Source organism: Lepisosteus oculatus, chromosome 11 (genome assembly GCF_040954835.1).
Source record: "Lepisosteus oculatus isolate fLepOcu1 chromosome 11, fLepOcu1.hap2, whole genome shotgun sequence".
In the NCBI taxonomy this organism is placed as follows: Eukaryota; Metazoa; Chordata; class Actinopteri; order Semionotiformes; family Lepisosteidae; genus Lepisosteus; species Lepisosteus oculatus.
In genome coordinates this window covers 38,942,160-38,967,988 of record NC_090706.1, presented here as the reverse complement: position 1 = coordinate 38,967,988, position 25,829 = coordinate 38,942,160, and the positions used below count along the sequence as shown (strand labels likewise).

General features: G+C 40.9%; 1 protein-coding gene across 1 annotated transcript; it reads left to right on the top strand.

The window, feature by feature from the left end:
• The first annotated feature begins 3,555 nt into the window (after positions 1 to 3,555).
• emx3 (empty spiracles homeobox 3) lies at positions 3,556 to 25,279 on the top strand. The gene is made up of 3 exons (XM_006631938.3): positions 3,556 to 4,704; positions 20,543 to 20,727; positions 23,201 to 25,279. The coding sequence occupies exons 1-3, from the start codon at positions 4,365 to 4,367 to the stop codon at positions 23,366 to 23,368; spliced, it is 693 nt and encodes a 230-aa protein (XP_006632001.1). The 5' UTR covers positions 3,556 to 4,364; the 3' UTR covers positions 23,369 to 25,279.
• Positions 25,280 to 25,829: the final 550 nt, after the last annotated feature.

Sequence of the window (25,829 nt, the reverse complement as noted above, 5' to 3'; positions counted from 1 at the left end):
ACTTAATTATTGAGTACTTATTAGGTGCTCTAGGGCCTGTCGATAGCAGCTGTATAATCTGAAAGAGCGGGAAGGTCAGTAAGTGAGCGAGGAATGCAGTAACAGGATTTCGTCTGTGTCAAACGGACTGAATTTGTCCTTTCCTGCTGTGTCCTGAGCAACCGGGGTCACTCGTTCAAAAAGCAAAGCTAACGCTATTAGTCCATATGGTTCTGCTACGAGAATGCGCCGTGGTAGCAAAACACCAAGCAGAAAAGCAAATCGACACAAACTTGTTTCTCAGGTTGTCCATAGGTATCGCGGAGGCGATGTTTCTGCGGAATTTCCACTGTTTATCGGGGGGGCTGTTCAATTTAAAATAGCTGATCCATGTGTTCATACACCTTTAGTGCAAGGTGTTTATTAAGTGGTCGACCACGGCAGCTGGCGTCTCAGATGGGGTTCTTCCAGGTGTGGACAGCTTGTCAGGCAAACAGAGCTGGCGAGATTGTTAACTCCAGGATGAAGTTCTAGCTGTGGTGTTCTGTGTGTGTGTAACGTGGGCCAGTTAAGCAGTGTTTGTAACCGAAAAATTACTTGCGCACTGGCGCCGCACCCAGACCGAAAATACTGAAGAACAGAATAAAAATAAAATACAAATCCTGTATTCGTAACGTCTTTAGGAATTATTTATTTACGTTGTAAATTGATTCCTAAACGATCTGATAATCGCAAAATGTTGTGTCATGATGAGTTACTTATTTTTCTTATTTATTGCATCTAAACTATTTTACAAGTTCAAAGATGAATCAATGTGGTGAGATACACCTTCACAAAAGCGGTTGATGCTCAGAGGTCTTCAAGTGACACGATCGCTTCCACTTTAATACACTTTTGGTCACGTCAGCAGTTCCTGGAGCCTCTTTGAAAGAAAGAAACTCTCTGCGCATGTTTTTACTTGTTTTCGCATTTGTTTTCATTGCATCATACTACTTATAAATTGCTCTGTGAAGTAATAACTGAGCTGAAGTTGTCCGAGACAATTTGACGGTCACAAAATGATCCGTAGGTACCGTACACTGCTTATGACAAAGCACAGCTAGTTAGTTGTTTTTTAAAACAACAACAACAACAAAATGTTAATGAAATACATTGCATTTCAACGCATTAGAAACACTGGGATACATTTTCAGTATTTTTAAAAAATGTCTTACTCAAATATGACCGTTTCTACATCCAATTTTCGTGTTAGCAATTTAATGTAATTGATAAAAGCATCTCACCTTACAATGTTCTAATGCAGGCTAATAGTGTCAGACGTTTTGCCTTTGGGGTCACCAACATTTCCAAATTCTGATCCTCAGCCTCCATCCATTATCAGAAACGCTTATTCCTGATGCTTATTCCGGTTACTCGCAGCCTGTTCCAGCTGCACAGGGCGCACAATTTCTCCGTGTAATCAGGAGAACTGAACTCCCATCAGGAATGATTTTCCAATATTTTGAGCGCACTCTGCGAGTAAGAACTGCGCCGTTTTCTTTATGACGAAAAGCGCGGTTTGACTGTGTTTTAAGAAAATCCCTCATCCCTAAAACGTTTTTTTTTTTTTAATGTGAATTAAAAATCCTTTTCGGGATCCAAAGCCCTCTTAATTTCGATTAATCTAACATTTCCAAACCAAATTGCATATACTAAAAAAATATATACTTACTTTGTGGGATGTTTTCAATGGATTGAAAAAAAGAGTATTGTGAAACAGTACATAGTTTTAAAATTTTTAGTTTTTCTGTTATTTGCAAGTCAAAGCTCGTTTCCGAGTTTTCCACACTTGGAAAATTCTAGAATTTCTTTATTGAGCGTTGTGTTACTTTAAATTCAAATCCCAGTTGATTGATTTAGAGAGTGCAGACGAGTGTCGGAGTATCTTTGAGAGAAGCAGGACTATAAACGGAGATCCACTCTCGGAGTGCGTTATACTACATGAAGAAACTTTCTTCAGGTGTAGCCTATCGATGGGGTAGATCATAAAAAGATCAATCATACGGGGAAAAAATCCTTAAATGAGCATACTTCGATTCTATTATTTACTATGTTTTTTTTGTGATTATTTTGTGATCGTTTGCAACCAATGAAAAATGGGAAAGCTCCGTTCTCGTGAATGAACTCAAGCACCGAATTGTATCCTTTGAGTTAATCAAGCCTGTGCTAATAATACTGTAATGAAACAGCATCTAACCAGTAAGAAAAAGCCAAAATTGGTTGGCGAGAGCGTGTGTGGTTATTTTTCAATTTTATTGAGTTGTTTTGTGTTACTGACGTATTCACCGTTTTGTCCCTGATATGTTTTAGCTCGTATTCGTATTGATGAGTTTAATTAGGTTACACGCAAACCTCACAAAAGCGTTGGGCTTACGTAATATGAAACTCGCAGTATACAGGCCTGTAGGATTTGCCTCTATTTTGAAATGCACTGCCTTAGTGGATGTGATGTAATGGCCTGTTGTAAAGGGTAATCACACCCAAGGACAAAACTCACAGAAATCTTTTAAGACACGAATGTTCTTATAATAGATGTTAGTTTTTTCCGTATGCTTTGTGCGTCCTGTACGCTACTGTGAAAGCCTGAATTAAACCTGGCGCTGTGTTTCTGAAGTCCGCGTGTGCAATAGCGTCCTATTACGTAATTACTTTCCCCAGGCACATATAGTGCAAGGAAAGTCTTGCAGGGGGCGCTGTAAGCTAGGTTATTTAATAATATAGGCAATAAGTCACGTATTTTTGTCTTGGTTTTTGTTCGGCCTTTTGACATTCTGTGTTGTGTTGTCTCCATATTAGATGTGTTACGCCGGTGTATCAGTAATACAGCAGTGTGCGCCGTGGGTCGCACCTCAGACCCATCGAGTCCATGTTCAGAGCCTTGCTCCCCAGAAGCTACACTTTGTTTTGTGGCAGGAGATGTAGAGAAAAGGCTCTTGTTTCCCACGCGTTGTGTTGTCTGTCAAGTGTATCTTGGTGATCTACAGTCCAAGAAGTCTTTATAGGTCACCTGTGAATCACTGATCTGGAACGACTGGGAACAAGCGTAGGGTTTCGATTCGTTGAAGGAGACGACGATTAGACTCCCTAAGAAACGTCCTACTGTGGTCTTTCAATAGCTTGACGGTGCTGAGATATTCGTTCCTAAACGATATCTAGTTTAATTGATCAAGTGACCTTCATCAGTGGTCAAAACTCAATTGTTCCACGTGTCTAAAAATGACCGATTGGGAGGAGGTGACCCATAGAGACCTACTGTGCAGATTCGGAGAAGAGTAAGTTTACAATAAGATCCTCACTAGGAGGTGTGCTTTTTTTACTAATAATAAAATCCAACAGACAACATAACACGGAGAAGCGTGATCAAATCAAAGATCCGCTTATTGCACACTAATAATAACTTAGTGAGAGAAATAGCGTATCTCATCATTAAGGTTCGCATTGCTATTTTTTGTCTTTTAAGGGAAAATGTGATCTCACCTTTTGTCTACAGCTAAACTACATCCTAGGAGATACGCTATTAGCTGTTCAACCCTCTTTTCTCGTTATCGCATCATTTTTAAAAAACGACAACAAATTTGCTGCGCTGGCTTTGCGGTTGTGCAGACACCCCCCTCCAAAGCGCCGATATAGGCCCTACAAGTCATTCAAAACGACTTCGCACGACGCCTGAGCACTTGTCCCTGTCAGCGAAGGCTGGCTGTGGTATTTTATCGCGTTGCGTTTCGTCGTGTTGATCTTTTCTCCTGCATGGCTTGACGTGCGCATGCTCACCACACCTCTGCGAGCGAGGAACCCGAGGGCAGGTATTGGGCGCAGTGAGTGACAGGTCTTTCTTGTGAAAGGCATGCTGAATTTCTGTCTGCTTCTGAGCTCCTCGGGAGATGCGAGGTTACATCTGCCCTGTCATAGGCTAAAGCCGGAATTCCTTTGCACCGAGCTCCGACACTCAGTAATGAATTACTTTTCGTCGAATACAATCATCGCAACCCGAAATCGATAGCTTTTTCCGGCGATCTTAACTGTTTGTGTGGTATTAAAACAGACCACAAGACGTGCCCGGACGCTGTCAAACACCTTGCCCGGGTCTTCTCTAACATTTCGGGAAGTTTTTTTTTTAATATTTACCTCCTACATTAAAGGGAAGGGTTTTAAGAAATGGAGTTCTCGGTGGATTAAGAATCCGCGTGGATTTTGAGGACTGTTCTGTTTGTTTTGTTTTTCTTCATAAATCGAGCGACTTTCCCTGAAGCAATCCCCTGGCTGTTTCGAGATAATAATAATAATTACTATTATTCTTCTTCTTTTGGACATTCGCGCGGAGAGTGTCGATTCTCGGTGTTGGGACGATGTACCAGCCTAGCAAGAAATGTTTCACCATCGAGTCTCTGGTGGGCAAGGACGCGAATTCTTCGGCCGGAGACGAACCGGTTCGGCCGACGGCTCTGCGGTTCACCGAATCGGTCCACCCTACGCCCTTCGGGAGCTGCTTCCAGAACACCGGCCGGACCTTGTACAGCACCCCGGATCTGATGTTCTCGGAGCCGGGCACTCACGCCGCCAGCTCCGCTCTCTCGCTTCACCCTCTACAGCTGCCGGCTCAGCCTTTCTTCGGCCCGCATCAGAGAGAGACGCTGAACTTTTACCCCTGGGTTCTGAGGAACAGATACTTAGGTCACAGGTTCCAAGGTGAGCAGGCTGTACTTCTCCATCTTTGATGTCTCTCGGCTGTATAGTTCTGTTAGAATTTCAAAGTCAGCTTCATGTGTGAGGACGGTATTGACGAGGACGTAAAGAAACACCAGAAATCGGGAATGCTGACGCGACAGACGCTCTTATCGGGAAAATGAAATAAGATTGCAGAATTGTATTTTCTTTTTCGATCGTGGGCTGTGTGGGCTTTTGCTAGCTCGTTTTTTTTTAACAAAACAGGGGGAAAAAAACACCTCCGAGAACTTCACGGAGCCCGCAGATCCGCAATAATGACCATTAATTTGAAGACCGAGTCGCAGCTGTAATTAATCGGGTGACAGGACAGACTGTTCTGATGCTCTGTTTTGGTTAATACGTTTTGTTCGTACTTGTATCATGGTAATAATAATAATAATTATAATAATATAGGGAGGGAGGGGGGTAAATTATTATTCTGCAAGTGTTGAACCGGACTGTAGCGACCCGAGCAGTTTTCAGAAAATTAGAACAGACTCTGACGCGCATCTATCATCGGTAAACCCACCCGTAAATAGGCGAAATCAGTTTCCTAACCGCACAATTTGCCGTAAAAGAAGTCAACTCATTATTTTAATTACTATAATTTTTTAAAAAAATCTAATTACTTAGCAATCAAGGAAGGATGTCATCATGTGCTGTACTTCATTGTACCAGTGTCTAGATGAAGAACTCCTTTTTAAAAAGTGTAAAAAAGGCATGTTCAGTGCTGTCTGCTTATTGTTCTGACAGGGACACCAGTTTTACTTTTATTCGGTGCAGCGTTTTCTAACAAAATACTCAATGTTTTCCAGTAATTAGTGAAACAGTATATTTGGTTGTCGCAGTTTGAATAAAATCCTGTTTTTTTTTAGTTGGAGAGAATCAATCGAAATTCCTGCCTTAGTTGTCTTTATGTTGTTAAATATCTAAAATACCAACTCTGTGGACTGGTCCTTTAGCGACATCACCATCCCAGAACAATTGAATCCAACCCGTGCGATCTATTCATTTAAACTGGCAATTTATCGCCTGGATTTTCGTCAAACGAATCTCCCTGTCTCCACAAAATTAAGGAAATCTGAATGGCTAAACATTCAATTTACGTTGCGAGGTTTTGGCTAACAAGTTGTGTTTTTTTTTTCCAGCTCTGCTTAGTTCGGCTACGCAATGGCCAACGGGCCTATTATACAGTAAGCGGAATTTGTGTTAACTAGCAGCGTTAACAAAAGCCAGTCGGTTGTGAAAATGATAGTCCACAAACACACAAATATTTTAAAAATAAAACGAGCAGTCTTTTGTTCAAATGTGTCCGTTCTCATTTGGGGAATGTTGATTTACACTGGCTTTCGGGCTCGGTTTTATAGTCGGTGCTAAATACAGAAATGTATGCAAACCCTACGGATTTTTGCAAGGGCATAACATAGATTGTAGTTTCCAGTTTACAATACTGTAATTTACTGTAGTTTGCAAGACACAAACATAACGACCCGGGTTTCTAAAATATATTTAGGACCTACAGGAGAGGACTTTCAAATAGAAAAGCGATCTGAAAATATTAAACGCGGGCCTGTTCAACGCACAAGCGTTGAGAGGAGAATTTGTTTTTTTTTAATTATTTTTTTAAAGTTCTTATTGTAACCCAGTGTTTTCAACGGTTCTTGGTTAACAACATCTAAAGTGGATACCCTTTTGAAAATTAACAGAGGTTATATTATAATTTTATATTTCTTCATGAAATCGATGTGTATTGTTGCATTCAAATACCAGATGTAGTCTGAATCCCATTAGTAACATATAAACCACGTGGAAGTTATCGTATAGTTCCTAAATATTTTTAGAAGCACTGTTAGAAAACGCCTGATAAGAAAATTTGACAGTCAACCAGGGATATCCTACTATGCGGTCAAACCAAGTCATTTGTTCTTGTTGAAGCGGAGCTTTGTGTTAACAAAACGTCTTTTAATTGTCCGAAGCCCTGATCCTATTCAACGCCTTTTGTTTTGGTTATAAATTATAACAATTTAGCGCAAAATAGAAATGTAAACGAATGCGAGTGTTTGTTTGGATTTTAATTTTTTTCTAAGAGACACTTAAAATATTACAATGTTGCGTTTATCAGGGACAATAGTACATTTCTAAACACTTCTACTTGTGGGTTTTCACAAACTGCCAGTCTTGCGTACAAACTGGTAAAAACAAATACCGTTTAATTAAAAAAATCATGTGTAAGATTAGATTATTTATTTGCTGGTCTTCATTTCTTGCTAATTTCCCACCTATAACATTTCGAGTGTTAAGGTTGTACCGTGTTTTTTTTTAATATGCAATCGTTTATGTATTTTACAGAACAACACTCTCTGGTCATATAGGACACACGATATCACAGGATTAAGGCGCGAATTAAAAATGCAAACCAGGTGAAAATATTGCTCGGAGATCTAGGATGTTAAACTTTTTTTTGTCACTTTCGTAACACAATTTTGTTATAATAAACTTCAACCAGATAAAATAATGACATGGATTGGTTGATGACAAAAATAATCATTTTTTCCCCCATATAATATTAATCAAATAATTGCCGATTAAACATCCTAAAAAGACGCGGCATTGGACACTAGAATTACCTTTACTTGGTAGTGGAAGGTACAGTATCATTCCAAGCGTAGCCAATACGCGCAGGTCGATCTGTACTGAAGTTTTTCAACCCAGAAGCCTTGATTTTAAATGTGCGCTTAGAATTTGGGTTAAGAGTAGGTGCGGCGGATCGCAATACTTCTTCAAATCAAAGGGCGAGGAGAAAGAATAATAAGCGGTTTAACTTTGTCAGCTCGGGCTCAGCTCATCATCCCTCTATTCAGACCACAGCACAAGTTTCAACACCCGGATTTCTTGGTGCCGACATTTCTACAAACATATACCGTGATATTTTCAACAGCACTTCTCAATACGCTGTATAATTATGTGGAATATATCCCAACAATGAGCAGGGTCGTGACTGAAATACGAGATACATTTTAAAAAGCGTGTTAGGGACTTCAGGGAGAGTGTTGTACATGCTTTGAGTCCCAGCGGTCTGTGTAACTGGAGGGTTCTTCAATCTTTTACTTCTGTTCTTAAATGGGATACAGACACATTTACACATTATATAGAGGTTTTGTTTTTAGTGTGTGCAGGGGGGGGATCGGGGATCTGTAGGTGCTTATTATTGAAAGCTAATTACGTAGTATATTCAGAGCTTTCTCAATGGCACTTTTAAGTGGACTCTTAAGGTTGAAAGCGTGGAAAAGATCAGCGTCCCTTTACGCTCATCCTCCAGACATTGCACAAGGGTTTAATTTCCATTTCGACAGCAACTATCAGACGTATTATAACAATAACCCCGAATTGAAAAAGAGCCTTGAAGGTTTGTGTACTGTTGTAAGGGGCAGGGATTTCGGTGACGAATGATAACCGTGTACACTGTTAGTATTTTAAAGTGGTGCGTAATCTGCTGTTTTGCGCGCTTTTAATTTCAAGTGAAAGTTAAATCTTCTGGACAAGTTGTGAGCGAAACACTTCCGAGTAAGTGGCGGATAAACCAGTTAATGATTTTACTACAAGGCTATTACATGTCCAAGCCAATTTCCCTCTATATTCACCAACGTTTTACGCAATAACACAGCGTGTGAGTACTGCGGCTCTGAGGGTTACCACAAATATTTCCCTCGAGTTATGTCTTCGTGTCTAAACTGAAAGATTGTAATATTTTAATTAACTTCTAGGTCCGAGGTTAGATAATTGTATTTTCAAATTAAGAAGCACCCGCAGCACTTGGTTTCTTAGCAATATTAGCAGTGGCCAAGAAAATGTGAAATTCGGTATTGGTGACTAACTTTTAAACTAATTAATAGCAATTACTTCTGTAGTTCAGTAGCACGCTGCAACGACGTTTCAAGTCAGATAACCAGGTAGGTAATTTCGTTACAGTCTTGCTTTATTCGAGAAATTATCATTTTTACACTTCCCTTTCAGAACCTAGTCATCTGAATTCACGCAATTAGTACTAAGTGAGAAAATGTTTTCTACTCGTAACACGCGAATGAGATAACTTCGGTTGGTTTGACAAAAATGGATTGTATTGGACTTGAAAGTCGAAATTCAGGCTTTTGGGGGGCTGGCACCATCTATCTCCACTGTCACCAGTCTGAACTGTAATTTCTGAAGCTTTTCAACACCTAGACATCAGAACACAAACGGATACAATTTCCCACAAGTGAATGCTCTGAGGCGAAGGAACGGGAATTATAGTTTTGAGTCTTTGGCACCACCATCTTGACTGTAAATAGCCAATGGCGAATGCCAAATGATATAATTACATTGTAGTAGTAAGCATTTGACATATTGTCATATAACCTGGCTGGAATGTTTTGACTCGTGTTGGTTTCCTGTACATTAGGAGCAAACCTGGTATTTTCCGCCCAGTATGTGTGTGTTCTCACCAGAGTCATAGGCGTTGTCGTTAAACACTCTTTTCAATAAAGGATTAATTTCAATTATTTTATGAATAGACGCAAAGCAGGCGATACAATTCCGTTCTTGTGAAAAAGTTGAAGGTTGGGATATACACCGCTGGGGACAAGCGGTTCGTGCCGTTTCCCGATAGACGCGTTCCTAGGCGAAGCAGCCCTTAACGGAGCAGCTGTCTTTTCAGCTAGTTTTATTACTATTATTACCATTCCCCTAGCTTTTCCTTCCCCATCTACAATAACAGTTCTCCCCTAAAATACAGGAGAGAAAAGGCTCACGACTACAATGACAGGAACACAAAACGCACTGTATGATATGTATAAACGATCGTCCATTATCCTGTTAATAGATGAATGAACTGCGTGTATAAACAAAAAAAGGTCAAATAAACGATTATACTCTCAAAAAGTTGTCAAGACGGTACTGCGCAGATTCGTTTCGTGATCAAATAATCAAAATAGTATTTTTGTTACCACGGACTGGTTAATGAAAGCTTTTCTTGTGGAAAACCTGCCCGTTGGTATAGTGAACGTGCGGTTTTTTGTGTTTTTTTTTGTAATCCTTTGAAATCCTTTCCCGGGTCCTTCCTCTGATTAAAGTCAGAATAATTGATTCAAACGATTTAAGTTTTTTTGTGGTAAGAGAATTGTGGTGATGTCATACAGCTGAAAAGCCAGAGATGGGTGGTCCAATAAAGCTATTAGTTAAACCTGGGAGGTCAATAACTCTCTAGCTGTTCGTCTGACGAGCTCAGCCGCTCACGGCCAGCCATGGAGCAGCGCTCCTGTGTCCTGTCAGGTGTTCGCGGAGCAAAATGGGCCAAGAGCGATCCCTCTGGGGCATATTCCAGCTAATTGGTGGAAGTCAGAGGTTGTTGTTACTCTTACTCAGATCCGGGGCTTAGATAAAGCCCTTTTATTTACAGACAAAGGAGATCTACTCACTAATGGTGTCCAATAACCGTGAAAACTACTGTTTAGACAAGCCTAAATACAGCCATGGGGATTCAGTGCAAGATGAGTTTACCTGGTGTGTGTGTCATTTATTTTTTGGACAAATACACACATTTCCTTTACAGAAACCTCTATTATTTCCTGAAAGTCTCTAATCCTTTGAGCCTTCTAGATAGTTCGCAGTCCAGTTTAAGCCGGGCAGCTGCTGGCCCAGTGCAGGTGTACAGGGGGGCTCCGACTGGGGAGCAGGGCTGAAGTGAACAGGTTTTGGACGAGGTCTCTTTACTGGGGGTGGATTTGGAAGAGCAAACTGCCAGAGGAATCCCTTGCTCTGTAAACTGCATTGGCTCCCTGTTCTCCTGCTCTTCAGTAAGGCACTGAATTGTCCAGCTCCATATAATTCTATATACAGGACCGTAAGTCGTCTCGCATGTGTACATCTGCATCTGAACTCTTAATATGAAATGTGGAGATTCGGGCCCTACTGGTTTGTTGAAGAGCAGGCTCCAAACCATGCATTTTAAAGGCTGACCCAAATCGAGGAAAGACTATGCAACTAACCTGTTATAGCCTTTAATGTATAAATTATTCTTTTTTTTTTTGGCTGTCAATTAGCTGTGCCTTTTTCACTTCTTTTATGGGCATCTGGTGTGCTATTGTACAGTGCACGAAGTTTCCTGAAGAGCCCATAAATGGTATAATTGCACAATCAGTTTTTTGACAGTTCATTTCAACAAGTCACAGCCCTAGTAATTGCGTGCCCATAATTCACATTAACAGACACCACTGATCGGTGCATCTCCAGTTTCTAGAGGGAAAAAAAACATTTTTTTTAGTTGACCCATGTGGACTTACGTGTCTCATAAAATGAGAACTCCCCAAGTGCAAAAGGAGGTTGATACCAAAAAATCTGTACCTCACAGCTGGAACCATCACTTTAAGGAAGACACCCGAGTGTGGAAGCATTGTGGGGAAAACTCTACTATTCCATGGTATCCAGAATGGCTCGTTTTTAGGACACAAGACTTTTTCATTTCCCTTTTGAGGTATATCCACTGCTTAAGGCCAACGATATTCTTTATAGGTTGTAAGTACGTTTTCTGTACCAGTCTCCTCACATATCTAAAGAGTGCAGGGCAGTGCCTCTCGACTCTCGGAGACGTCACAGTTCCCTAACCCCCCCCTCCTCAGCCCCCTGTCCCAGTTTTAAGCAGACAGCTCTCCCATCTAGTGCCAGAGAGACCAGACATTTGTTCCAACGCGTGGAATGGGCCCCATCTGCGAAAGCTGTGTGAGAGGGGCACCGCAGCCCGCAGAGAGCTTGGTGTCTCTTTTCTCGGTGCCCGGTGATGCCCGCCCCCCCCCTCCCCCGCCCCTTCGAGAAGATTGAGTCTCCGGGCAGAGGCTGGGTCCCATGGGCACGTCCGGGGTCAGTGGCCCTGTGCCAGCTGGGAAACAAGCTACGCGCCGCAGTGCGAGCGGGAAAAAACACACCAGCGAGTGACAGCTCCTGCTTGCGGGAGATCAGCGCTCGGTCACTCACAGGGCGTTTTCTGGGAGGAGGTCAAAATCATGGCGAGATGAAGACCGAAACTGGGCAAACAACTGCAGCACTATCTGTACTCGTTGGGAAGGAGTTAGGGAAATTGATTCACCTGGTGAGAAAGTACTTCTTCCACCGTTAGCCGTTACAAATGTGATTTACACCAACATTATAAATTTGTAAAGTTAATAAAACAGTGTTTGCATTAATTGCAAGTTTATTCCAAAGCCCTAATCCCATCTGTAACCTGTACCCCTAACCCATTCTGTCTCCAATACTTCACAGATGGTTTATTATTCATTTTTATAGTATAATTGCACAGCCCCTGAAATGACCTAATTATAGCCACCCTTCAGTTTTTTTTAATCATATGCAACATTTTCTTAATTAATAAAAATAAGGATAAAATTATGGCACAAGTAGAATAATCTGGCAACTAATACATAGGTGGTATTGTGCATCGGTGTGAGGACAGTTTCCGGCGGAGGAATGCTGAGGGTTTAACTGCCCATCCGACTGTACTAAGCTGTGAAAATATTAGGGACCCTCAACACCAATCAGATGAATAGATTCTCTGCGGCACGCTATGCTTGGCTGGTCTTCCAATGCACACTTCCAAGTCTTGTTGGAAACGGGCTGGTCTGAAGGAATATGCACGACAATCCCAGACACCAGCAACCTCACTGCAGCCTCAGGGTGATCCTGCAGGAACAGGGGTTCCCAGCCTTCATCCTGAAGGGTTCTCGTCTGTTCAGCTCTCATTCCAACCCAGTCACTGCAACACCTGCCTGAGCTACTCCTCCCCATTAAGGAGCTAAAAAATAGAATTTGCTCATTGCACGGCTTTGCAAAAAGATTCAAACCCTTCCTATGGTGTCACATTTATAAAATTACAAAATCCATTTTTTTTTAAATTTAGCAAGGAATTTAAAACCTGAATGCTCAAACCGAAGACTCCTGTGGGTCAGATATGTTACAGTAAACTAAAGGGAAGAACCTGAAATAGGTTGATTGCGTCCATATTCAAACCTGTGAATTCAATATTCAGTGGAAGGCCCCTAGCTACAAGTCTTTCTTTCTCTGCTAAGTGCCCACCTCACAGTGGAACCCTTCTCCAGTTTCCTCCTTGCCCACCCTCCCAGTCTGGGGGAACAGCCTGATCCTGGCAGAATCTGGGTGCTGAGATGCGTCTTCCTCTTCCTGTTGAGGCAGCAGCCTGTGCTCACAGAGAGATTCAGAGACTTCAGTCTTTTACAGCCCTATTCTGACCTTTCCATGATGTTATTCCTGACTTGCTTGAAAAGCTTCTTTCATGACTCGAGGCCAAGTCCTTGCTCGACATTCACTGCCTGACCAAGGAACCTCGCAGATCAGAAGGTCACCGAACTAACAACTTCTTGTTATCACTAACTTTGGGCAACTAAGCTCATTTTGGTTTGCCGCAGGAAAGAGTTTGAACACTTATGCAATTATGACTATTCCGTATTATCTGTTTACTTTCTTCTTTTTTCACTATGAAATACATGGAATATACAGTAGTATGTTCAGCATGTGATATAACATTAAGTGCTTTTTTAAGTGTCATAACTAAATGTGCGAACTGTGAGGTTCTTTTTTAAGGCAATGTACAGTATAGTATAGTTCTAGTTCAGATCCAATTAAATTATGGAGGGCTGCAGTGAAAACAAGAAGCACATTGTTCAGCAGGACTAATGTTTTCAAATATTTTGATCATGATGGGATTTAATATACAAAAAGACACCTCCAAATTTCTATTGATAAAAAGACTGGTTTAAATGTATGTGTGGATTATCAATGACATACTGATGTGCAGAAGAATGTATGATTTCTCTTCAGATCAATAACAATTACATCACCTGCGGAAGTACTGCAGATCTGCATGAAGCCACAGCATAACCGCACATAATATTTTGGTAGATTGTGTGTGGCTTGTTTTAGCATATCCAGGCATATTTTAATACCTAATGTGGAGCTGAGATTTGTAATGTTATTATTTTTTAATTTTAATTTTTTAGTTATTAAAGTATATCAAAACTCTTTAACAGACCACAATATGTTTTGGGTCTCAGCTTTTACAGGTATATCCACTTTTTCAACTGGTCCCCTTCATCTATCTGGGTAACGTTCCAGAAAGGTGCTATTTGTAAAGAAACAGCTCATAAAGGCAGGGCGGTTTGGTATAAATATTTGTTAAAACAAAGATAAAGGTCCAAGATCTCTTGACATGCCTAAAAACCTCATTCCTGCAGCCGTTTATCCCAACATACGTGTGTAACAAACATATTAGAAAGACAAAACTTAAATTCTGCTACGTACTGTTTTAAAACGAGGGCATTGAAAATATTAAAATATTTACCCTTACCACTTAAAGCACATTAAAAATTTATATACCACTGTTAGAGTATCAGTGGAGATTATCTGGTGCCATGTTGAATCCCAGCAACAACCATTGGAAAATGTTGGAAAAGTGCATAACCTATTCACTATCTAATTTGTTCCTTAGTAAATTCTAGACATATTTTTGAAATGACACACTGGAGAGACATTACAGCAAGCAGGAGGTGTAGTCAAGTTTAGCAAAATCCAGGTTTGGAATGATCTTTTCAAAGCTTCTTTTACTGGTTGTGATTTCTGAATGTTACAAATGCTTTTGTCAGCTCATTTGTCATCGCTGTAGGACCTTATGAAGTGTGGTATTGACATTTTCTCTCTCTTTACCGAACCCATAATCCCTCCACGCTTTTGGGCAAATATTTGTATTCCTTTGTCTTTTCTAGTTCAAAGGATTTTCAGCACCCCAGCTGAAGATGCTTGTCAATGATATTTTACAGCACAAAGCACATTCCTCCTCGGGGAAATGTCTGTTTGTATGGGCTGCAGGAGATGTCCTGCAATTGTACATATAGTTTAGACAGTGATCACTTAAATACAAATAATGGCAGATTAGGCCTTCCAATTGAACTGCTAACAAAATTATCATTGTAACCCCCAAATACATCTTCTGAATCATGTGAGAAAGGTCTGCGTTCAAGTGGTCTAGAGGTTAGGAGTCATCTTCTGCCTTTAATCCTCTTGCCTGTGGAAGAACCACAGTTTCACAGACATTCCCAGCAGGCAAAAAACAGCTGTCCGATCCGAGGCTTGAACAGTCGAATTACTGCAAAGCAGCCTGACGGACTGAGTCATTGGGCCTTACACTAAATCGGCGAATCATCATGTGCACTCCAGAGTAGAGACCTAGATGTGGATAACTTGTGGACGTATCTAATGATACTGGAATTCTGGAGCTCTAAAGGCCACAATATTGGTTAAGGCTGGGTGAACATAACAGAGAGCAGCCACTTTCCTGTAGTAAAGATTGTCAGCTCCAATTCTCAAAAGTCATGGAGCCTTCTGATCTCCACTGAGCCAATGCTTCTAATGAGCAAATCAAGTCACTTAACTAGATCTAAAATGAGTTGCAGTTAAAAGCAGAACAGCTACACTCTTTTTATATTTCGTGGTCAGAAAGAATCAAACCGCATTAAAGTAAAATGTTCGCAGTAACGTGTAAAACCTCCAACTTACATCACAAAAAATAGAAAAAATTTCCAGGTATGCGCATTGCCATTTTCTGCGATTCAGAATGAGGCATCAAAACATCTGGTGACGTGCCCTATTATAAGCTGCCTTATTACATTGTAAACAAGCAGGCTTGTGAATACATCTCTTTCCATGTATCAGAAATATTGCTCTCAACTTCTTGAGTTTTGCTAACCAACACCACTTATTTGTTAACTCTGCATGCATTTCACGTTGGACCATTTCTGCAGTGAAATATCTGCTGCATAACCTGTACCTATTCGCTTGTACATCACATTACATTAGTCATTACAGTGACTAGTGAGCGGGAAGGGCCCCATCACGTCACAATTGGTAGGAACTATCGCTCTCGCTTGTGGAGAGACCAAGGCTTTACAACAACATGGCGACTTACAGTACTTTTACAAAGTTTACAATTTTGTGCTTAATTCGAAATTTGTAAAGATTTTCTGTAACATCACTGATTGTATGTATACTGAAATGTAATAACCGGTCCTAGAAACTGGGACTGCAGTTCCACTTTAAAGAGAGCAATAAGGCCTTACAGGCTGTAACCCATGAGGATCAGAGGAGAGGAACACTTTCTCTTCTTGTGGTGCCTCTGTAGCCCAGATGCATGGTTTTAAGCCTGTAGTAGCTGGTATCAGCTGGAGGGTTTCATATCCATACCTCTCCCATTACCCATGTACCTATATCCTTCCTGGGCCTGTCCCCTACTCTCATTTCTATTGTGTTTCCATCAAATCGATGATGAGCAGCTCATGCATCTCCGCAGTATTTGTGATAGTCTTTGAAAACTGCAGATCACAGGACAACATCCTTTGAAGCTTCTCTCCCCACCAGCTGGACCAATTCACTCAAGGGAAATCTGAATCAAGAGGGACTCTTCCCCCACGTTACCGTTGCCCCCCATAGTTACTGCTTGAAAAAGGGATGGAGAGTCACTGTTCTACCCGCGGCATTAAGTCTCTTGTGTTGTGATCCGGGTCAGGAAAGGGGGATGGAGTTTTTGTGGGTCTTGCGGTGACCCAGGACACCGTCGACACACACGTCAGTTTGTAGCTGGAGAGAAGCACGGCAAAACAGGCTGTAGAAGCCTGTGATGAATTGCAACCATCCATCAGGGAAAGGGATCTTTAACACAATAATAAACAAAATAGGTGTTACATTTAGCAGCAGTGTATAACCCCAGGCCAGGCGTACTTGGTTTCCTTGCTGTTTGCTGCCATGAATCTGATTGATAGGGTTTTGATCCACCCCCGCCCAGAGACCAACGGAGTTCCGTCAGAGCACCCAGAATTCAGCAGCCGGCCAATACCTGCTGAGCAGATTTAACGAGTTTACAGATACGCTGCTCATCGCCGTTGTTCCACCTCCCTGGCCCACGTGTCACGGAGGCACGAGAGCTGACCCGTCCATCTCGAAGAGCGAGCAGCAGCGCGTGGCTCTGGTCCTCGCGCCTGCATCTCCCAACGAGCTTTCGGCATCGCCGGCTGCCAGCCAGGCGAGGGCGTGACCTTCGGGTTTGGGCTGTGAGCTTTCTGAAACGACGGTTGCTTCCGTTTTTTTCGCCCTCCCCCTCTTCGTCTGCCATACTCTACTCTACTGGTTTTGTTTACTCGTGCTGGGAAACGACGTCTGCACTCTGTGTTCCTTTCATGCAGGCACGTCTCACGCAAACGGCGGCCGCAAATATTATATTATAGATACATTTGCTTATGTAAAATATTTCTGTTTTTTTACGCAGTGATTTTAATAAACGGACCCTGCAGAAGGGGCTCCAGATGTTCCTTTTGGGCGCACAAAGTCGGATAAACAATGAGACCGCAGAACGAGGCCATTTTCCTAAGGCCTAGTATTGGCCGAATCCAGATGCAGCTTCTCCAGCTTGGATTTGCTTAATTGCGCCTCAATATCTTAAACTACAATCGATTTTGCATTTTTTCCGGCCTGAATCATTTTCTTATGGTGATCCTCCAAACTAAAATGGACGTTATGGTTTGGATGCCTGGCAGTAAAGAGGCAAAATTAATACGTGACCTCCATATGCAAAGTTCACCCAACCATCATAGCGTGACAAGGTTCATGAGTGTGTCTTCATATAGTCTTTCAGATCTGTACCCAACTCCAGTTCTCAGCGTATGTGCAGCCCATTTAGACCACAGTCGGTTGTACAGTAGGTCTTGATTTAATTTCCCCTGTACAACTGCGGTGTTGCTTCCTGTTTTACGACACATTTGTCTATTTGACAATATCAAAAACCGACCCTTGGAGCTAAAGTTGCACATTGTAAAATGAAGAACACGAGGTCCCTTATTTCTTTTAACATTTGACTGTAAGAGCTCTGATGTGAATTCAAGAACGTTTTCTCAAGCTAGAGAAGCCCTCAGAGAAACGAAGGGGTAGTAAAAGCAGCAGGGGAAAAGTGGTTGGGAAATTTTTTTATGATATCTGCACGAAGTTCGTTGATTATTTCTACAGTTTTTTTGTATTGTGCCAGATATCTTGTAAATATAATATTCTTCACCATCCAGCTGTAATTTTAACAATTTATTTTGAATGAGTATATCTCGTGGACATTCCTTACTGTACAGGTTCTGTGTTGTAAACTTATTTCCCGCAGTTTAATACAGCATTGGTAATAATGACTTAAAAGACTTTTTTTTGGTAAATCCTTGCAAGAAATTGAAAGTTGGGAATCTTAAAGTAAAACGAAGAAAAGGGTTTTCATTATTAATTATTTAATCATTTTTTAAAATAATTATCGCTGATGGAGATTTATCCTGATGAAGAAAAAAATCCTTTTTCTTGGCAGCAACTCAGAATCACTTCGCATGACAGTACTAAATTATATTTATCGGTGAAGCCACGTAAATCATCCGGAGATGTTTCCTGTAAGAAAAAGTGCTTTACAATTAGTAAATGCTGTAGGAGCAAGTTAGTACAGAGATGAACCGAGACAAGCAAGGCATGTTTTCTTTCCAGTAATGAGGGTTGGACTCCCCTCTTGCAATACTCAACATGTCTGCCCTCACCCTTCCACTTACTCCTTGCTGCTTCACCTGTGGATCCTGGCAGCTGGTCTGCCTTTGTCCCGAGTGTGTGGATGCGATTAGGTGGCACCCATACACACCGCCGGCAATCGCCATCAGTTATGGGCTATATTACGGAGCTGATACAACGTGCTGTCCACCTGCAGTGAGCACTTTCAAACAATCGTTAAGAGTTTCCCACAACACGTCCCTTCCCGTGATTGAAACCAAAAATCGGCCCTCGATGTGATCTCTGCGTTATACCCAAGACCTCACTTTGTGATTCAGCTCCACTTTTTGTATTGTAACATGTAATCCCCGAGACTGCTCATTTTATTTCAGGAGGGCTCTGTTTATCAGTCCTTTCAAGGGTGAGTTGCTGTAATCTCACCTGTAGTAAAAGACATTATAATAAAAGCGATACAGTATTTTAAAGAATAAATACGTTATACAGAAAAGAAAAGGACATGTGCCCGCTGATGAAGATCAGGCCAAATCGTTTCCGTTCGTGCCACTGGAGATGTATAAACGATGCTGTCTGCCAGGAGCCAGTGCTGAATATTTCATCTTATTGACTCTTTGTTTCACAGAAGTCCTAAAAAGCAGCTCTGAGATTTCCCAGGCTTGATGCATGATGGATGTAGAGTGGTAAAGATTTATCAGGACTGATCCAAGTCAAAAGCCAAATTATTTTTTTAAATGTGGCACCCCATTTTTAACCTAACAGTGATCAGCACATTGGAGCATCGTTTGTCACTGTGTCTTAGGGTTCAAAGGTCAACAGTAGGGTGCCTTCACCCCCCGATCTTTCACATCCAGTTCCACTTTGAATTATATTATATAGGGCATCAATAAGAATCTTAATGTACATGTAGAAATGGCAAAACAAAAATCCTCTATTTCCATTATATATACAGACCAAAAGCCATCACACCAACCAGCTGCACATCATTCATTTGAAAAATCTACATCTACAAAAATCGAATTCCATTTAAATCAAGTGCACTTTTTGTATTCTAAGAGTTTAAATACTCTTTCAAATCTCCGACTGGGTAATGGGCTGGATCTGAAACTCAGAGTGGCTGCGAAAGGGGGCTGGCAGTTTTACGGCAGGTTGGTAAAAAACTGGGTCCCACCATCAGCCTTCTGCCAGGATCCATCTCTTCTTCTGAGAAAAAACAAATTCATGTCATGGCCTTATGTTGGAACTGCTTCTCTTTCAACATGCTGCAGTCGCACTGAGAAAAAACTTTGGAACAAAATCCCAAAATCGCTGGGTTAGAGAGACTACACGTGTAATTTTCTATAATGTCTTTTGAAATGTTGGTTTGTGAGATTCTGTATTATATACTGTACAATTATGTCCTCAAGTACATCTGACTACATTGCAGCATGCCATTCTTAATACCAACCGCGATCCAAACCCTAATCTAATCATACGTTTGTAAATAACGTACTCAAGTACTGTACTGTACACTTTGCACAATACTACAGTCATCTTTAGGGATGTTACTTGGTAATAATCACTGTTTGGGTAGGATGTCTTGTCACCTTTAATTGCACATATCATCTCTTCTTAGCGACGAAGGTGTTTATTTTCAAATCCATTATCTGTTTTTTTTTTGTTTTGTTTTTTTTTGGGGGGGTGGTTACAAAGAGTAAGCAGTTTCTTTTTTTTGTTGTTGTTGTTCTTTTTTCTTGACCGAATCCTTTTACTAGAGAAACAAGCCCACGACAAAGGGGAGCAGGCTGTGGGCTGGCGAGTGTGCCACGGAGGGACCAAAAGACGTGGGAGGGAACCCCGCGTCAGGGCTAGTGTTAGCAGGAGTGACCCCGGACTGGGGCGCAATGTTAGCAGGAAAACAACCGCGCCGTAACTACCCGGCAGTGAAAGGAAGACTCCTGGGCCCTTCAAACGAAATTCCCCCGTGTCTAGATGACAGCTGCTCTTTCGTTTGTTCAACCGAAGGGAGTTTTACAGCTTTTGTCTGAAGTGACAACCAAGGTTCTTCCCTGCTTACCACAGCAAACGTGGGATTTTTCCAGCTTCCAGCTACAGTACATGCCGCCCTCTCCCTCCCCGGCTCCGGTACCTGTGAGGCAGGAGCTTGCTTCACTCCTTGTCTGTCTTGTATAATCACCCCCTTCCTTTCTCTCTCGCTCTCTCCACCTCCCACCAGGTGAGGACAGCAGCCCCGAGAACCTGCTCCTCCACGGGCCCTTCTCACGCAAGCCGAAACGCATCCGCACCGCCTTCTCGCCTTCCCAGCTCCTCCGGCTGGAGCGCGCCTTCGAGAAGAACCACTACGTGGTGGGAGCGGAGAGGAAGCAGCTGGCCAACGGGCTGTGCCTGACGGAAACGCAGGTAAGGGGGCCGGGGCGCCTCGGAGGCAGGACTCCCGGGACCGGGAGCCTTCCAGTCCGTTCAAACAGCACCCGGACCGAGGGCAGGCGGGCGCGCAGTCGCTCCAGCTGTGCGCATCGCACGCTAACGCAGCGCGCCCAGAGAGCACATTAGGGCAGGCTTCGCAAACGTTTAGGAAATGAGTCACTGAAAGAAAATGAGAAGGCGCGAGTACCTTATAAATGTTAACTTGCATTTTGTTTATTTTTCACTGGGCTAATTTCGTTGCTAAACAATTGTGAAACAATCATTAGGTCCTCAAAGGAAAGCATTTCTTCAGCAGTGCTTTTTTTGTTCCCGTCTTGTAATCAGGCCTCCGATTCAATTATTTTAAATTCTTTTCCTTTATCTGCACTCATTTAAAGTCCGGGCGACGTAGTGGCTGCTGCATCAGAGCTGTTGGGTCCAGGGTTTGATTCTGAACTAGGATACGTTCTGTGTGGAGTTCGCATGTCCCTCCTTGTGTCTGCATGGGATTTCTCTGGGTGCTTCGGTTTCCAATCAGAGTCCAGTGACTTCCTGTCCAGGTTAATTGGGATCACTGAATTGCCCCGTGTATGCGTGTTTGTCTGTGCCCTGCACTGTTCTGGCATCTACTCTGCAGTGCAGTTAAACCTGTGTCCTGTGTCTGCTGAGTTAGAGTTCCTCTGAGGCTCACTGTGATCTTCTGAGGCTGAATATGGTTACTGAAAACGCACGTATGGGTAATTAAGGCATCCTAGAAGAAAACAGCACCTGGTGTAGTAATAAAGACGGCAACAGACCTACTAGAGAGTAGTATGCTGATATGTGACAGTCACCCTCCCTGCAAAAATAAGCAACTCCTGTCCAGTATTCTCGCTTGGGGTTTAAATATCACCGGTCTCCAAGAGCCCCTATGCCCTGCTCAGACCCAGGCCACCAGATACAGTAATGCCATGTTGACATAAAGACTGAATTTTGTGCTCATTTCAAAATTGCACAATTTGCATGGAGTTTTAGGAACTGACAAGACACTGCACTAAGATGGCACAAGAGTGGCAGAAAGATATCTAATGGAAGATTATTATAAAACGACATAATACAATGATTTTTACAGGTGCTTTTCCACAAACTCAATGTGTTATAAAAAAAAGCACAACATACAATAAACTACAGAAGAAAGAAAAAAGAAATGGGAGAATACGTACTGTATAGACCTTACACACTTGTATGAATACTGAAGTCTGCAGAAGATATTTCCCCAAAGCTGACAAATGTAATACTTCAGCAGACTGTATAATATGAAGCCTTAGGCAAAGCAGTGCTTGGCAGTCAATTTGAAAAGAATATTAATGTACCGGTAGTTACTTTTGTTGGGGCTTTACATCATTATTATACAGGATGGAAACATTCTATGGTAATAAGATCATTCTATTTTAAAAGTTAAGAGAAACATATATTACAGTGATTATACTTTGCAGAAAACATTCAAGCCTCGGGTGAAGATTTAGTCATTTTAATCTTTTTGTTTTATTTGGTTTAGAGGAAACTATGTTACCTTAAAAAACTGTAAAAAGGGAATTTCAACTGGAACATATCTGTTGTTTGCTTTTGGTATTTGCAATATATATATATTAAAATTTTAAATTACATAGTTCTTGACTTTCTAAATTGCTGGGTACTTAATTATAAACACTGCTCTCCCAAATGGAATCACTGTGAAACAAATAAAAAGTCTTCTCGGGACACTCCGAGATAATGTAATGATAGAGACATTCACTTCAAATAAGTGTCGCACTTTAGACTAGACAGCTATAATTTAGACAAGCAATCACTTGGTACCACCATAAAAGATTGATTGTTACTTAAAACTATAAATAAAAGATTTAAAAATTGCAACCTGAACCTGTAATAAATGAAAATATGTTTATTTTGGAAAGGAATATAATCTGGAATCTCCTAAACTCTCGGTAATTGTTGTGTGAGTATATTAATAATTTACTTCTTAATCCTATTGAATGTCTGCATGTAAAGTGCTGTTGAATCACATTTTGCTACAACGCATAAATGGAAAAATTCTTTCTTCTGAAATGCTTAGACCTGCTTGTGAAAAATGAGGGGGTTTGATATTTAGTGCTTTCAGATTTAGTGAAACATAAATCACTCAATTTTCCCCATGAAGAATGTGGCATTTCTGACTTTCCGAGGACACTAACACCCAGTGTTACAGTATTATGTTGGGCTATGAATGAGATACTCAAATGTTTGTACTTCAAATACTGTGGCATCCTTTCTTAGATTCACATCTCTGATCAAACTTTGATGGTTTCAAATACTCTGTTTTCTTAAGGCAAAAAAAATAAATAAGTGACTCGGACTACTTTTGAGAAGCTTATGGGAAGTGAGCCTTTCAGTATATGTGAAGTCTGCAAAAATCCACTTTCTTAACGCGGACCTTTCCTGTTCTCTTCAGGTCAAAGTCTGGTTCCAAAACAGAAGGACTAAACACAAGAGGCAGAAACTGGAGGAAGAAGCGCCCGAGTCCCAGCAGAAACGCAAAGGGAACCAGCACGTCAACCGGTGGAGGGTGGCGACGAGGCAGGGCAGCCCTGAGGACATCGATGTCATTTCGGAGGACTGAAACGATACCTTCCGGACCCTGAAAGCCCACCAGGCTGCCGTCAATCACAAAATAAAAACAGCCCTCTTACAACGTTCACTAGGAATAAAAAACAGGCGCACCTATTTGAAAAGCACTGCACCACCTTCCCGACTGAGGCTGTCGGAGGACAAAGACTGTCACCGTTCAAAAAAAAAAAAGAAAAAAAGAACGCGTTCGGTCGCGTAGGATTAATGAAGTATGCCGAATCACAAAACGCGGTTTATCTGCGGTGAGCCCAACACGAGTCCAACGCGTGATAGTCTGCAGGGAAGGTACTTTTCTATTATGCAGCTCTGCGTGTATTGTGGCAATGCAGGCGTAGTTGTGCTCGATAAAAAAAAAGAAATCTCTGCAGAAAACACGCGCATTCTCTTTAGCTGAAGCTGGTTATCTGCTTGCCTGAACTCTAGATGTTACCTTTTCTTATTTAATACATTCTTTTAGCTGAAAATATATTTTCTTGAGGTTCTTTTTTTATTGGGGTTTCTTGTACCCATGATCATTAAACCTAAAGGAATGTTCAGTCTGGTCAGAATATAAGCCATTGTTATTGGACTCGTCTTCAAAGCATGCTGCAGGTGACGGATTAATACACAAAGCTTTTCTTAAAAATGTCTATGCAATTTTCAATCTGTTCAATAACCATGTCGCTAGCATACAGTTTTTACATATGTATGTCATTGAAAAGTTCGATTTGACTACAGTTCTTCCACTTTTGTCCATGAGCATGAAATGTTTGAATAAAAGATGTATCACAGTTTAAAAATGCAGAAAAGATGGGTAAATACAAAATTCAATGTGAAACATACAATTGTGCATTTTTTTCTCTTGGCATTCGTTTTATTTATCAAACCATAATAAACAGGTGGCTTGAAGTGAAGATTTTTTTATCTCAGGGTGTGCATAGTAAGTTCATAGTATCTGAAATAAAAAGTAAAAATAAACAAGAACATAGAAAAAAAATCAATGTATCGAACTCACCATGCCCATCGTAAGGTGAAAAGTAATAATTTTGGTTATCTAATTTATTTTTTAAGAAGCATAGATAAAACAAAAAAAACATGTTGCCTGTCACCTTGCATTTCTCTGATGTGTGCATGAAATGCAAAAAATGAAAACTATGATATGCCCCAGAATGCAAATGACTGGGAAAAATGAAAATTATGACCAATATCCCACAACTGGACCCTTTGAGATTAAATGACCTGTTCGTGGGTATAGCATATGTCTTCATATAAAACATCCTATGTTCACAAAGATAGAAATATTGGTAAAAATGTTAACTTCTTGGAGGTCTTTTAAAGATTTCCAGTAAGATTTTTTTTAAAATCAACATGCATAGCTGATATACATAAATATGAAATGCTGTCCTGTTAGACATCAGTGTGAGAAATCTTGATCTCTGATATTTTTTTAATATTTTTATTTAGGTGTCCGCTTAGCTGCACTGAAATGAAAGGGCATTTGAGAACCATTCCTATTTTAAAACCTGTGCAAATGGAGCAATACATTAGATGTTGTTTGAAGAAATTCATGAACTTCCTATGAAAAAAAAAAATGCATTGAGAAAAGCATTTGTTTAGACCAATAATAGACTGATTCTTCTCACTAAAATTTGCCTGAAAGCTTCTTTGACAAAAGAAAATTAATACAGTAAGAAAAAACGTTTTAAATAAAATTGCTGATATGATGTACATATAAAATGTGAGTTGTGTGTGTATTCTATTTTTTTGTAAGAACTGGATGTAAAATATATATTTTTTCTGTTTTAAATGTTATACTTTCATGTTTTTGTTGTTTTCTAAAACAGAACCATGTGGTCTTTAACAGGAATAATACATGGAATTATCTTGTTTTTAAGAAAATAAAACTTTGTCTGAATGAGATTTCCTGTCTGGAGATTAACATTACACATCAGAAGTGAGCTACTAAACATAACGTATTTACATTTATTAAATGTGTCTTGATTGCATTTTGTAAAACCTTGATTATTAAAAATTGGCAGCAAGACAAGAATATTTGAAATGAGTACGGTAAAGATTAAAATACTACCCCAATAGTATTGCTGCTTCCAATTACTAGGTCTATAAGTCCATTGATATCTAATAATTGAACACAATTTTAGTTATTGCTTACATAGAAAGTAATATTTATGATCATGATTTACAGGAAAGGTAAGAGGCTTTGTGCATCGACTTGTACTGACGTTGTAAACTGACATATTTTACCTTCTATCGAATAAAGCAAACTAGTCTGCCTCAAACATCTGTTACGATCACAATTCTGGCCACACGCCCGAAACAAGAAGGCCGGAGACAAGCTCGACTGCTTGGTTGAAGATGTAGCTCTGTCTCGGAAGATAGGACAGAGAATAGGACACCTATTCCTTTGTGTTTCAGATTTAGGACAAATAAATAAAAGGATATACACTGTTCACGCT